The sequence below is a fragment of the Tyto alba genome, unplaced genomic scaffold (genome assembly GCF_018691265.1).
Source record: "Tyto alba isolate M040663 unplaced genomic scaffold, T.alba_DEE_v4.0 Super-Scaffold_22, whole genome shotgun sequence".
NCBI lineage: Eukaryota > Metazoa > Chordata > Aves > Strigiformes > Tytonidae > Tyto > Tyto alba.
The window spans coordinates 1,120,141-1,133,867 of NW_024881296.1; the positions used below are offsets into that span (position 1 = coordinate 1,120,141).

General features: G+C 46.5%; 1 protein-coding gene across 4 annotated transcripts in view; it reads right to left on the reverse strand.

Moving 5' to 3' along the window:
• SERTAD2 (SERTA domain containing 2) overlaps window positions 1-13,727 on the reverse strand; it is an 85,354-nt gene that overhangs the window by 19,557 nt on the left and 52,070 nt on the right. Inside the window, exons 2-3 of one of the 4 annotated variants that reach the window (XM_033006567.2) lie at window positions 7,227-7,281; window positions 6,495-6,603 (exon numbers count right to left, since the gene is read on the reverse strand). The exons of 2 other annotated variants lie outside the window; for them this stretch is intronic. In XM_033006567.2, the coding sequence (XP_032862458.1) occupies window positions 6,495-6,514 (20 nt within the window). In that variant the 5' untranslated portion in view covers window positions 6,515-6,603; window positions 7,227-7,281. Of the gene's footprint in view, window positions 1-2,960; window positions 3,024-3,375; window positions 3,666-6,494; window positions 6,604-7,226; window positions 7,282-13,727 lie in introns of those variants that run through there. One more of the 4 variants, XM_042795795.1, reaches the window with a different exon arrangement.

Here is a 13,727-nt window from a genome sequence, read left to right on the forward strand (position 1 = left end):
AGCTGCAGGACATACAGGCCTATTTCTTCAACAAAACCTCGGCTGCCTCCCAGCCACACGTTTGCTTTGGACTCTGTTCTGCTCGACTTCAGCGCACCCAACGGCAAAGTTAGCACTGCACTTACAGGGGGTTTTCCTTCCCCACTTGTGTTGAACAGTCAGAATTGTTATCTTATTTTTTGTTATAGTGTTTGTATTGGTAATGCTGAACAAACCCGAAGCCTCCTCTACAGCAAACACAAAAACTGACTTTGTTTATAAAAGAATTAAAGAACCAACACATGTTGAGGGTCTCTCTCCATTTACAGAAAACGGGCACTTCTTCATGATGGCAGTTTCCCTGGCTGATGGTAGTTTAGAAATAAAACAAGTGGCAGAAAACATGCAGTTATATCCCCCTAAAGAAAATGAGCACTGTTCTCAGATTGGCAAATTCCATTTTCTACAAACTATTAAATTAGCAGAAGATTCATCTACACTAACGACCTGTGCTTACTGCCAACCTGCTTACATTTAAGCTGGACCTTGTTCTCTCCTTTAGAACACTCCTGATCTTTGGACTTGGTAACTGAAAACTGACTTTTCTGGCACTGATTTGTGTGCGTTTGCATGCTAAGGAATCGTTGCAACTGGAGCTGTCTCCTCATGAGCCAGTCACATATATAAAGCTGAGTTAAAAGAAGGTGTCTCTCTCGCTACCTGGCCCTTATAAAAAGCAGATCACCAGAAGACTACTTACTTTCAAAGTATTGCATTCTCCTTGCTTGGCAGATTACATTTTAAGATGTCACAAAAAAACAGAAACAGTCACAAGTATTTTGGGTCACCTGTCTAGTGCTAGCACTGCCAGAGATGAACTGTGCTAGGAGTGTTTTACATCAGTGTGAAAAGAGTTGGAGTTCCTAAAAAAAAAAATTTTTTCCTATGAATTATTTATTGGAAAAATAAAAGCAGCTTGTGCTAATGATGGCAAAATCCTTCAAACTAGATATTGCGTAAGATCTGCTGTTCTTCATGGAAGCTAAAGAAATAACATTCAGAATATGAAATTTGAGGTTTTTCTTGATATTAGGACATTATCTCAAAGTCCTTGATGCCTCTCAGGCAGACAATTCGAGTGCCTGGATTATTTATATTATTATTTCCACCAAGACACTGAGAAACTATCATCTTTCCCATTAAAAAGAGCAAGTGTATAAAGGAATACAATTACAGTTCATAATAAATCAGCACCTACAGATGTATTTAATGCTCTTTAAGACTGCTTCATCTGCAGTCAAAACTTTAAGTACCTACGGCTAGCAAGTTTCTTTTTGTTTGTTTTTCATCAGCTTCAGAGAAAAAGAAATCATCTTAACACGAAAATCAAAGTGGTGTCTTAATATACACAAAGCCTAGCTGCGCTTGTTAGCAGTCCAATCCAGTTCCTGCAGAAAAGGAGGAGGTGGCTTCTGCTACCAACTTAAATGGAAGTAGGATCAGTGACAAAAGGAAGATCTACAGCTGTTAAGTCAGATGTTGCAATACTTGCCTGGACAATGGAAGCATTCCCTAGGACACCTTCTCAGGTACCTGCCTGGCAGCACAAACTGCTAAACCTCCTATCTCTACCACCACCACTAGCTCCTTCTGTTAAATCAGATTCCAAAGATACCATGTTACTATGTAAAAATGTACACATTTTAACTTGAAGCAATATAGGGCTACTTTCAATTTACCCTACTTAACCAGCTGCTTAATTTCTACAGCAATATAAGTACAAGCAGCAGCAACTTTTAAGAAAACACAGTTTCTATGGTTTGCTTCATCATGTGAAAGCTTCCCATGCACTTAGACGGAAATTGAGGTGCCTCTGTCAATTTTGTGCCCTGTGAGAAGCCATAAGACACAGGCACCTTCATTTGTGCAGGTGAATCCCTAAAAAAAAAAAAAATCAGAATTACAAGGTAGGAAGTGTCATTTCAACTCACACAAATAGAAACTGTGTACTCCATCCGAGAGGCACAAGCAGAAAACTGATGTTAGGGGGCAGCCAAGCCCTCTACCACCATTGTTTGAGCAATAGCATGTTCCACGGTGGCCAAATCCAGCACCCACCGACGGCAGCAAGAGCCACCCTGCTGACTCCACCGGGCGCTAACTGAAAAAGCCTGGACTTTCCTGATCCCGAAGAGCTCTGCACTTGTCTGAGCACAGCCAGCCACATGCAACAGCTCCGGCGTGCGGCGCCGCAGTTCGGGTAAAGGGGGCTGACAGCCCCCCCAGAGGGAGATGAAACGGGTAGATTTGTTTTATTTTACAGCGGCAGCTGACCCATAGCTGTAAATCAGCCACCAAGGGGTCCCCCCGTGGGACAGCACACAAACCCCTCCATAGATTTTTCAACAAAAGTGGCCCTGGGTTTTCCAGCCGTGCTTCAACAAAATGCAAGAAACGACAGCGGGTAACTGCCCTCCTATTTTCACGCTTAAGGAGTACTTATCTTTCCAGACCCTGACACACTGACTTAAGCAGCAAATGCTCTAAACCAGAGTGGCATCGCAAAAGGAATTTTCTTCAAGCATTCCCCCCCCACTCTGAAGGAAATCCCAATAAACCTCATGGCTTGCAAAAGATGCAACACACACACAGCCCCGCTCACAAAAGCCCCCCCAAACGCCTGTCCCTCCGTGCTGGCGATGCTCCCAAGGAAGACCCAAGTGTGCTATTGCTCAGGGAGCAGAGACAGAGTTAATCCCCTGCCCTGCTGCCGCCCTAACACCAACCCCTGGACGGGTCCTGCCCAGCCATATGTCAGCTTTGCTCCAGCGGTGTGAAAGTCTCCCCCAAGGCCCTTTTAGCTCTCCTGGTACCACGGACTTTTAGGGGGATACCCTCAAGTCCCCGCTCTTGCTGGGAAAAACTGAGCAAGGCTGTAGCCTCCCGGCTCAAGGGGCTTCCCGGCGCACACGCTAACTTACCGGGGTAAAGCTGATTTCTTCGAGTCGGATGTAGCACGGCTCTTGAGAGCACAACTGCCCGCACTATCGGGGCCGGCACAGCAGCCCCGATTAAAAAAAAAAAAAAAAAAAAAAAAGTATATTCCAACTACACGCACGCACCTGCTTCGGCCCGGGATCCCCGTGTATCGGCCGGGGGGGGGAGGTATTTTAAGAGCAACTCTGCCGCTCTCCCTCCCCTGCTCACCCGAGCACCATCCCCCCCGGAGGAGAGGGGGAGGACACCGCCTCGAGCTCTTTTGCCCGAGCACAAATTTAAAGGTAGAGATAAAACAAGCCCCGCTGACTCGCAAAGCCGGGGGGGAGGGTGAGGGGAGTGTCGCGGCCCACCGCTGCCCCCCGAGCCGCCCGCCGCTGCCCCCCCAGCCCCACTCACCACATGCAGCTCCACCTGAGAACTAACGCATGGAGGGGGCGGGGGGGGAGGTCGCAAACTCTCGCCCTAGAGCAGCTCCATATGTCGCTCCCTCGCCGCGCCGCTCCGGGGAGGGGCCGGGTGGGATGCGGAGGAGGAGGAGGAGGAGGAAGAGGAGGAGGAGGAGGCGGAGGCGGGCGCAGGCGGCGTGAGGATTTAAGCCTCCTCTCTGCCCCAGCGGCTGCGATCACGCAGCATTATACAATGGAGGAGGAGGAGGAGAGGGAGGAGGCACCAGCCCCCGGCTCTCAGCACTTGCCGCCAGCACTGACGACAGGGGCGGCTCCGGCGAGCTCCTCGCCCTCCGGCCCGCGTCAAAGCTCCGCCTCGGCCCCGGCCTTCCTCCCCCGCCCCCCTCTCTGCTCCACCTCCTCCTCCTCCTCCTCTCCCCTCCCCGCGCTGCCCACGCGTGCCTCTGACCCAGGCGGGCGGCACGACACGCACACCCCACACCCCCCCCCAACACACACACAGCGCGGCCGCCGGGGCTTCCCCCCCCCCCCCCGGGGAGCGCCGGACCGCGGGCCGGGACAAAGGCGGGTGCCAAACGCTCCCCGACCGCAAATATGACAAGTATCTCTGCTATCCGGCGGCGAGGAACCGGCCGGGGGAAGGGGCTCGGCTGCCCCCGGCCAGCCCTGCCCGTCCCCCGGGGCTGGCCCCGAGGTCCGTGTCGTCCGTCCCCCCCCCCCCCCCCCCGTCAGACCCAGCCGGGCCAAGCAAAGCGGGGGGATCGGGGGGGGGGCTGGAGAAAACCCGGAGCACCCCGAGAGCTCACCTGGGAGCCGAGGGAAGCGGCCACCCACCCCTCCCCTCCGTGGGATCCTCGCTGCTAATCTGGGCTGTGCAGATACCACCGAAGCACAAAAATGAGGCCAAATGGAGACGTTCGAGCGCACGAAGACTTGGGGGAAGGAGCGGGGGGGGGGGGGGGGGGGGGAAGAGCTCGGCACCAGGCACTATCTGGAAAGAAGATGATTATTTTCAGTTACCTCAATGATTGTGTTTCGAAAGGGACTGTAATCCCAGCCGGCGCTGTAAAAGGCGATTCAAACACCTTACAGTTTTGGCTGCAACCCCAGCGGCATCTCGGATCATTCCGGCCTTTCATGTTCCACTAAACCGGTTGTACTTTGGGACAATAAAGCTTTAAGACCTAACATAAAGGCGATTATTAGTCATTAATATCACGACTCGTTTATGTATTATGCTCAGAATGGTCTGTAGTGATTTGTGATCAATCAAGCTGATGGTCTTGTTAGAAATTAAGCTTCATTTTCATCAAGAAAACCAAAAAGGAAAAGAAAGATACTTTTAGAGGGAAAATGTCTTTAGCCTGGAAAAATCCACACAGGAGAAAGGAAAAAAAAAAAAAAAAAAAAAAAAAGAATTAAAATAATGAATCTGCCAAAACAGAAGGAGCTTAAGTGATGATTTTATGGATTCTTAAAATTATAATTGAAAAGACCCCATCTAATTGAGGTTTAAACACCAAGACTGGTATTTCAGATAATACTCTGCTGAAGTCACTTAAATGGGAGGAAAGGGCATCAGTTTGACTTTGCCCGTTCTGGAGGCTTCGGCACAGGTCTTCTCCTTCCACCCGCGCCATCAGCCATTCCTTTGAGGAGAGCCAAGTTCTCCCATCCTCTGTCTGCAGTACAGAGGTAGCCCTGAACCAGATCTGCAAAGCAATTCACAAACCATTTACTGAGTTTTGACAAGTACCTTGCGAATTGCTCGGGAGCTGGCAAAAATGAAAACCAGCATTTCCCCTGGCTGGATACTTTCCAGCAGCAAGGCGCTGCAATTTGGGGAATCCTACTTGGGGAAACAAGTCTCTTCTTGAAATTACAAGAGCCATAACAACAAAATCGCTAAATAAAATGAGAAGATTGGTTTTCTTTAGGGCCTGAGCAGAGCGGTACCCGTTCAGTGGGCTTCAGCCTACTCAAAAGCCAGCCACAACATTTGTAATACTTTTACATTTTCAATGGGGTAAGTTGGGTTGGTTTTTTTTTTTTCTTTGCATGCCAGATCCACTGAATTTCAGGGTCACATTCTGCCCCTCTTTACAATGGATTTGTAGCACAGCAGGATCTAGCCTTGCGTAATTGCGCTGTGGATGCACGCAGCTGAGCAGTGCCTGCCTTCTGGAGCTCAAAGTCCGCAGCAGGTTTACAGTCCCTGTGCCTGGGTGTGTGCACGCTACCACCAGCACCATAGGCATAACCACAAACATTTGCTAAATAAGCAGCTGGGCTCCAGCCCGACATCCACAGCCCCGATCTTGCCATGTTATATTCGGCAGTAAAAGGCCTGAGCCTGTATCGTCCAAGTTTTAAATGCTTCTGACTTTGTTAGGTTGCTCCAATTTTACACTAGCATAAGAAAAAACTCGCCGCCCCTTCTGTCTCCTACCGTAACTCCCCTGGGCCTTTCTTGGCAGGAGTTTATAGTCACACTGTAACTCGGATTGTTCCTCTGAACACAACTAGTACAACCTGCATCCACACTCGGAGGCACTCTCAACCGAGCACAGATCACGATACAGATTGATACGAGCAGAGCTCCTTCCTATGCTCCGTGCACAGCAGAGGCTCCATCGTGGTGGGACGAGATCAGGCTACGCAAGGCGAATAATCCTCCCGCCGACTGCTCCTTGCATTGCCTCGCGCCTGATTTAACGAGACCTTTCTGGCCAAGAAACTCCACTCGGCAGCTCCAGAGCAATCTGACCAGAAGGTGTCTGCAAGGCCCAAACACAGTTTGCCCTAACATGTTAGTAAGCACGGAGAAACAGCCTGCAACCGAGCCATGAAACGCTGTACAAGGAAGTGTGTCAGCAGAGGCTTCCAGAGCCTGCAGGAGCAGGGGGAAAAGTCTGCGTGTCTGCGAGGAGGAGCCACACAAAACGCTTCCCATTTTGGAACGGCGCACGCAAGGGCTTCCCGAGGAGCAGTGGCAGAGATGTAAGTGTGCAGTCACAGCCTTGATGCAGGCCCTTGAACTGCTCGCACAGGGAGATGACGTGCTAAAAGAGAAGGACCCGAACTGCCTTCTTCTACAGTGGTACTGACCTGGCATGGGCCACAGGCATAGTCTAAGCGCAGCCTTGTCTCTGAGCAAGGATGGTCAAAGCTTGCTTGACTGAGGGCCAGGTCTCCTGTAGATCATTCAAATACCCTCCTGTGTTAAAGATAAATAAATGAAGAAACAGAAATCAAAGAGTGGGAAGATTGGGAGGGGGGAAAACAGACACCAGACTTCACAGGGCAATTTATTAGAAATGCTATGGACTGCCAGGTAATCTCTGCCTATCAACACATGGGCTAATTAGGAAAGAACGGCAACGTTTGGTGTGCTAGAACATCAGCATCCCTCACGTTTTTCAAAAACAGAGGCAGTGAACTGCTTCCTATGTTACTAATTACATCCTTGGCCTTTTTCTTTCTAATTGCAGTACAAGTTAATACTGTGAGATTTCATCACGTAACTGTACAACATAGCTTCAGTTTTCTCCCTGGATGTTTTTGCTTTAGCATGTGCAGGAGCTAGCAGGCAAATACCTCATACTGTCCCCAGACAACATTTTGCAAAATAAAGACCCAGTCAGCACCATTAACTTGGGAAAAGCTAAACAAAGGGCCTGCCTACAGCCAAGGATGCTCATTCCACTAAAGCAGTGCTCCCCACTGAGCAATGTGGGTCTCATGGGTAAGAAGCAAGCACGCTACAAGCAAAGGTGTGATTAAACATCGCTAAGACCTCATGCCATCTCCGGTCAAGCCAGCTCAGGGGTCAGTACCAACCTTCTGGAGCACGGCCTTTCTTGTGCAAGGCTTCAGCCACAAATAGAAGCAAGACCTTAAAAAAAAAAAAAAAAAGGGTGCATTACTGCAGTCTGCACCTATACATTAGTAGAGAGGGAGTTCTACCTGAGCTGGGCTGATTTCTTTCAGATTTCAACTGCTTTTTTTCCAGTTTTGCTGGTGCAACTCTTCCACTGTAACAAGGCTACCCCACACATCCCAAGGCACAGAGGAATTGGTTAAAACCAAAGGAAGGAATGCCCCCCCCCAACTTCTCACTCCAATTTTAGCTCTTTTTTTCCTTCATTTTCTGCTTTACTTCATGTTTTTCTCCTTCAATGTTTTTGTGGCAGTAGGAGAAGCACTGTTCCCTAGAATGCATAATATGCTTAATTATCATTCTCAGTTAGTTCTCTAGGAAAAAAAAAAAAAAAAAAACTACAGGAGAAATCAGTTTAATTAATGAGTATGACCAAATGCAGCCTTAGTTCTAATGCAGTATCATATATTATATGTCCAGTTGGGCAGTTGATCTTACTTGGGTAAAATGAACAGAGATGCAAAAAACCATGGAGCTCATGAATCAATATTCTGAGTGCAACTAAGCCCTTTTGTATAGTTATTCTAAGCCTTCCTACAGATTTCGATGCCAACGTCTGTTCCCAAATACTGTTTTTGGCTTCAGTCATGCAGGATCGGGTCCATAGAGTCTAGTAATAGAAAGCTGTTGCTTGGCAGTACCAAAGGTTGTGCCACATGGTAAATTCATTAAGGAATTAAGAAAAAAAAAAAACCCTTAACTCCAAGATAGTTCCCAAATAGTCATACCCAGTAAAAATCCCGAGTGCATGTCAAGGACAAGGGTGGCAAGATTTCATCTGAAAGTAACACTTGGCGATTTAGATGCTTTTCGAAAGGGCTACTCTTCACATATTAAATTATTAAGAAAATATTAAGGAACTGGATTATCAGGAAAGAAAAAAGCCACGGTGTGCATTAGCTGGCTTAGTCAGAAGAGGTTTTGCTGCATTCCTCATGCACCGAGATGACTCCCTCCCTATGTAATTCCCTGTGTACTCCCAGTCCTCTGGAGACTGCCGGTGTGCATCATCCTCGCTCCAGCTGAAACACTCTGTCCTCTGACAGAGGTTCGGGCTGCCTACCATTGCTGTGTATCTTCTCACATCTTTTTGCCTTTTTGTAAACATCCGTGTTCTTTCCCAAATCCCATTCAGGCTGTATCACCTGCATGATGTGCTTTATTTTTGATCCAGGCTATACTGTTCACCAACACTGTGTAGGACACAAGCTCCTAAAACAGTCTTTTCTTTCCACTCTTGGTTCTCGACACACTGTGGATTGTACTTTGCATTGAGCTGAGTTTTAAACAATTTCAGACTGCCTTTTCTTTCCCTTTCAGTGCTCACTCTGCAGTCTCTATCAAAAAGCACAAGTCATTCTTTTCTGGAACACTTGGTTACTCTTTTGAAGAGAGGCTACACTGATGTCCTGATATCATCTCATACTGGGGTCAGTGGATTAAGAGGAAAAAAAAAATAAATCTGCAGATAAAACCAAAGGGTCTGTTTTACAATCGAGGAGAGAATACTTTTAATAAAGAAAACCCACAGAAACAGTGGGAAAAAATATAGAGAGCTGGCCAGTCTTCAGGCCTAATTAACCACTGGTGTAAACAGATGTCACTGCTGTCAAGCCAGAAGACTTCGGCCACCCACTAGTCTTGAGCACGAACCCAACATGAGCCTGAGAATCTTAACAACGTGGGGCTGTCAAATATACGAGCCACAGACACAATTCAATACAAAGGTCACCACCATCTCCCTCCTGCCGATGGACTACCTGCTCCTTGTTCACCAGGGGAGAACAGCTCTACTGATCTGGCTTGCCGTGTGCGCTGCACATCTTACAGCCCTTTTCTGAAGCCAAGCTACTCCAACAGACCCTACGTGGAGCCATACGTTTCTGGAGTGCAGATGTCCCCCACGCTCTTTCTTAAACACTCTCGAAACCTGGAAGAGGCCTGGCTGCATAGGAAAGTTGGAATATGTTTAGCATTGCTCAACCCTGCTGAGATGCCAAAGGCTTGCTAGACCAATCGGGGCCACCAGCAGTGTGACTAGAGGCTTTTAGAAGTGGATGTTCCTGCTCTGCTTTGTCGCATTAAAGCACTGTACAACAGTAGTTATGTGTTTGAGGCTGGGAGGGCAAAACCAAAACAGTGTCATGACTACCGTGTTGATGTAGGGGGTTATGTAGCACCGCAATATGTTATATAGGACTTAAAACCATGTCACTGGAGTTTAGCGTGTTCATTCTCAGATGCGTTACCGGGGTGGGGGTGGGGGAATCAATTATTTCAATCCTTATTTACATGAAAACTTGAGTTAATACATCGACATCTGAATGAACGCACCCATCTCTAGATGCTTCTGCTGACTAGAGTACAACCTGTAGAGCATATTAACGCTCCTACACCATTTTGGGGGCTTGGACATTTTGTTTAAAACTAGTTTCTGCAGCTTCTTAGAGCCACTAGATTCAAGGAATGCTTACCGAGCAAGATAGAGGCATTTTCAAGGTAATTCAAATTTGCAGTGGTAAATCCTTCTGTTGACTGTCCCAGGTGCAAAATTCTTTACAGACAATGTTTGTCTGTACTCCCTTCAGACAGAAGTTTCTGAGGGTCTAATTTTAAGTAAACAGTGAGTGACTTGCATCACTTCTTAAAAAACAAAACAAAACAAAAAAACCCCAAAACCAACAACAAAAAAACAACCCAAAACCCCACAACCATGAAAAAAACAGCAAACCCCAATAAAACAGAAGTTGAATCTGCAGGGCCAAATTTAGAAGAGGAGAAAGGGGAGGGAAAAGAAAAAAAAAAAAAAAAAAAAAAAAAAGGAGCTGGCAAGAAACCTAGCACAAGAACATCAAATGTAGCATAAACTCCCACTGTCATTCTGTTCCGCTACAAATAAATGAAGATCATATAGAACTGAACTCATTGAGTCAATGCAGTGAATGCACAAGTCTTTCCGTTTTAACCCTTCACAAAATGTGTGATTTCTTAGATTATGTGCAAAGAGGAGATTAAAAAAAAAAAAAAAAAGAGTGAATGAGTACATCAGATGCTTTTACTGACTATGCCTGTGGTAATGATTCATTTCATTTTGCCTCTACATTCCCCTCGTGCTAGCACGACTAAGAGTCAGCAAAAGCTTGTATTGTATATGCAGGTAAACAGACTGTGGGTGAAGTATGTATTTCTTAACTCTACCTGAAACCACCCCTGTAACGGTCAGAAATACATTTTAGCTTTCTGAAGAAAAAGGGAACTGCACAAATTAATTTAGGTTCTCCTCTAAGATTTTTTTTTATGCTCTCTCACTTTAAAGGAAGCTGTTCATTTATAGCGACCATTAGCCAAAGGCTAAAAGAGGTTTACGTCTAATTAGTATTCCCAAGCAAAGATGAAACACTAAATCACTGCAAACCCATCCAGTATTTAGAATCTACCACCAGGACAAAGAAAAAAGCTGAGAATCCACCATTTATACTCACAGTTCATCCTTCCCTCCCTTTCACACCTCTTATGATCTCTTTCTTTCTCCCAGGGCAGCTTTGGGGTGCTAATGTCCTTGAAAAGTAGGAGGGGGTCTGGAATAGGGGAGAGGCAGCTCTCCTGTCTGGTCACTCCCATCTCACACATCATGTGTCAGAATTTGCAGGGGAGGCAGAGGGGGGGAAAGGTATGTTGTGAGCAGGATGGCATGGAGCTAGGGAAGCAGATGCAGTATGTTGCATCCTGCTCCTGAAAGCCAGTAGTGGCTTTCCAAGACAGCCATAAGCAGCTCTCTCAAACAGTAATAATTTTCCTTTTTTTTTTTTTTTAATTTTAGCCTTGGTGGGGAAGCAAAGCAGAGACATGATGGGAGTACAAAGGGAACAAGCCAAGGGAAAGGAGTAAACCCAAGAAACAAGGTGAAAAGCCGCATCCCCATCCACAGTGCTGCTGCTGAGTCCAAGGCATTCTTTGGTTTGACCTCTGGACAGCAGCAGGAGAATAAAATACCACGAGGAATATCACTGAGGATCTCCCTGCTGCTTTTCCCAACCATGAGCTTTCCCAGCACAAGAAGATGGGCAGAAGGCTCCCAAACCCCTCTTTCTCACAAAGAGATCCACTCAGACATTCAGCTTTACAAACCAGCTTCTGTCAGTTTTATTTGTAGAAGGAAAGATGTGAATGGCCAGCCATAACTTGTTCCACGACCTGCCTGCAAGAGCAATCAGGTACTTCACAGAAAGGCAGCAGCCCATTTGCAATAGCTGGGCAGAAATAGGCACCCTCTGTGAGAGACTCACAGCCAGAGGCCAGCCAAGTCAAGGAGGGATGATTGTCCATCTGCTAGACCTCATGCCCCACAGCATTTTCTAATCATCCACACCCAGGGGACATTCCTAGTGGGATTTCTGCTACGCAAAACAGTCATAATAATCCCCAGTTACTTCTCTTGCTTACCTACACCTACAGTCCAGTAGTGTTAACCTTAAGGTTAAGTCACCTTTTTTTTTTTTTTTTTTTTTTCCAACCTGCTCTTCTGCTAACCTTCCTTTACTCTTAACTGGATGTTCAGCCCCTGCCGTAAGAGCAAAAGAAGTTAAGCAGATGTCAAAGTGCTGGTAATTTGAGTGCACACACATACTCAAACACTATTCTCATGAATGTCAGCAGACAGAAACCACTTTTTGCTGGCAGTACTCTTCAAAGGAAACTTTCTCATCTGAGCAGCTGGGAAGGTGCAAGTGCCCACTCCTACTCTAGTTGTGGGGTTTGTAGAAAGAGCTGCCCCCCAAGACTGCTGGTGCACTACTCTTACCAGCAAGAAGGGAGGCCTCGCATTTGACAGGTTTGTTTTGGTTTTAAAACAGAACAACCTAAACCAAACAACCTCTGTTAGAGAAACATTGTCTTCCACGAGATGTTCAGGTGAAAGACCTCAGACTCCCAACCTATTTTTGCTAGCTGTCACAGCTGTTGTAGGAGAAATCATGAGAAGGAAATGCATTTGTTGCCTTGAACTTCTTTCTTTCATTTAGCAAAGATTCCCCTTAAATAAATGGAAGCGGGAAGATCTTGAAATAAGCCCTAGCAAGTTTTAATCACACTTTTTCTTCTTGTGAGCAAGCCGTCATTCAGTAGCTAGGTGGTTCTAAATAAAGAACTCTAGTCAACAACAGGAAATAACTCCCACAGAAAAAAAAGGGCAGAATACAAACTCTCAGCAACTCTCGTACATAGCTCACAACGGCCTTTTGTTCCATGCATATGAAGTCTAAAATCTTTATTTTTCTGACCATGTTCTTGCTCTAATTTACACCTTTTTTTCTTGTTACAAGTAAAGATCCCCTCCTTGCCTTTCTCCCAGAACAGTCACATTTAAGCGTTGGAAAATCACAAGCTATTCCCATTTCATTTTACAAGTAAGGACATTCTAGGAACGACACACAATGACCAGGATTTTCAAAAGTTACCGACAGTGGGTTTTTTCCTCTTTTTTGCTTTGTCTTCTGTTTTGGTGTGTGGGGGGGAGGTGCACCTTTGTGTCCTCAGCTGCAAACAGTTTATATCCTTCTTAACGTTCAGAAACCACTTTGTGTTCAGAAAGTACAGAGCACCTGGGCTGCAGGAAGGGGGATGAAGGAGAAACCACACATCTCTAGCCACTTTTTAAAAACTCAGGCTAGCGTCTAGAATCATCAGCTTTTAAATTATACGAGATGTCACGAGCCAATGCCTGCAAACATTAACAGCAAAGACCACCTGTTTTCTCCTGCACAGCCTTCCCAAATTCAGCAGAAGAGCCTGGCACCGGGATCCGACCCAGCCGTAAGACAAGTGCCACACACGGGAAGCACCAGCTGCACTTTCTGGAGGAAACATTTTCAACCACGACCACAGGATTTCTGGAGTTTTGATAGTTCAGATTAACCCATCCGTGTTGACAGGCTACTCCTGCCTTCGCTGCGCAGGTTAGGTGGATAGGACTACAGCATCTCCACCGATCCCATTCCTCAGTTTTCTTCCTCCCCCCAAGCCTGTGGTTCATCCTCTCGGTAGGAAAACAGCAGTAGTGCCTGGCTATGGAAGAGAGCCGAGTTGTTAGCCAAGCTGGTTGGAGCTGAATGTGTTCAGCCTCCTCAGGCAGGACAGTACAAGAAGACGCACCTTGTTCTGCTCAAGACAAGGTGCTTTGACATGCTCTAGGAAGAAATCAGACCTAGTGTGGACTCAGGCAGAAGGGCGAGTTGGATAAAAGCATTGAGGAGATACAGGAAGGCAGGCTGGGGACAAAAGCAGCACAGAACAACCAGGAACAGAACATAAAATTCCAATTAACAAGAAACTTAGCCATACCAGCACCTGATGGATGAGAAACCAAGGGAATATAAACAGGAGAGGAGGAAAAAAAAAAAAAA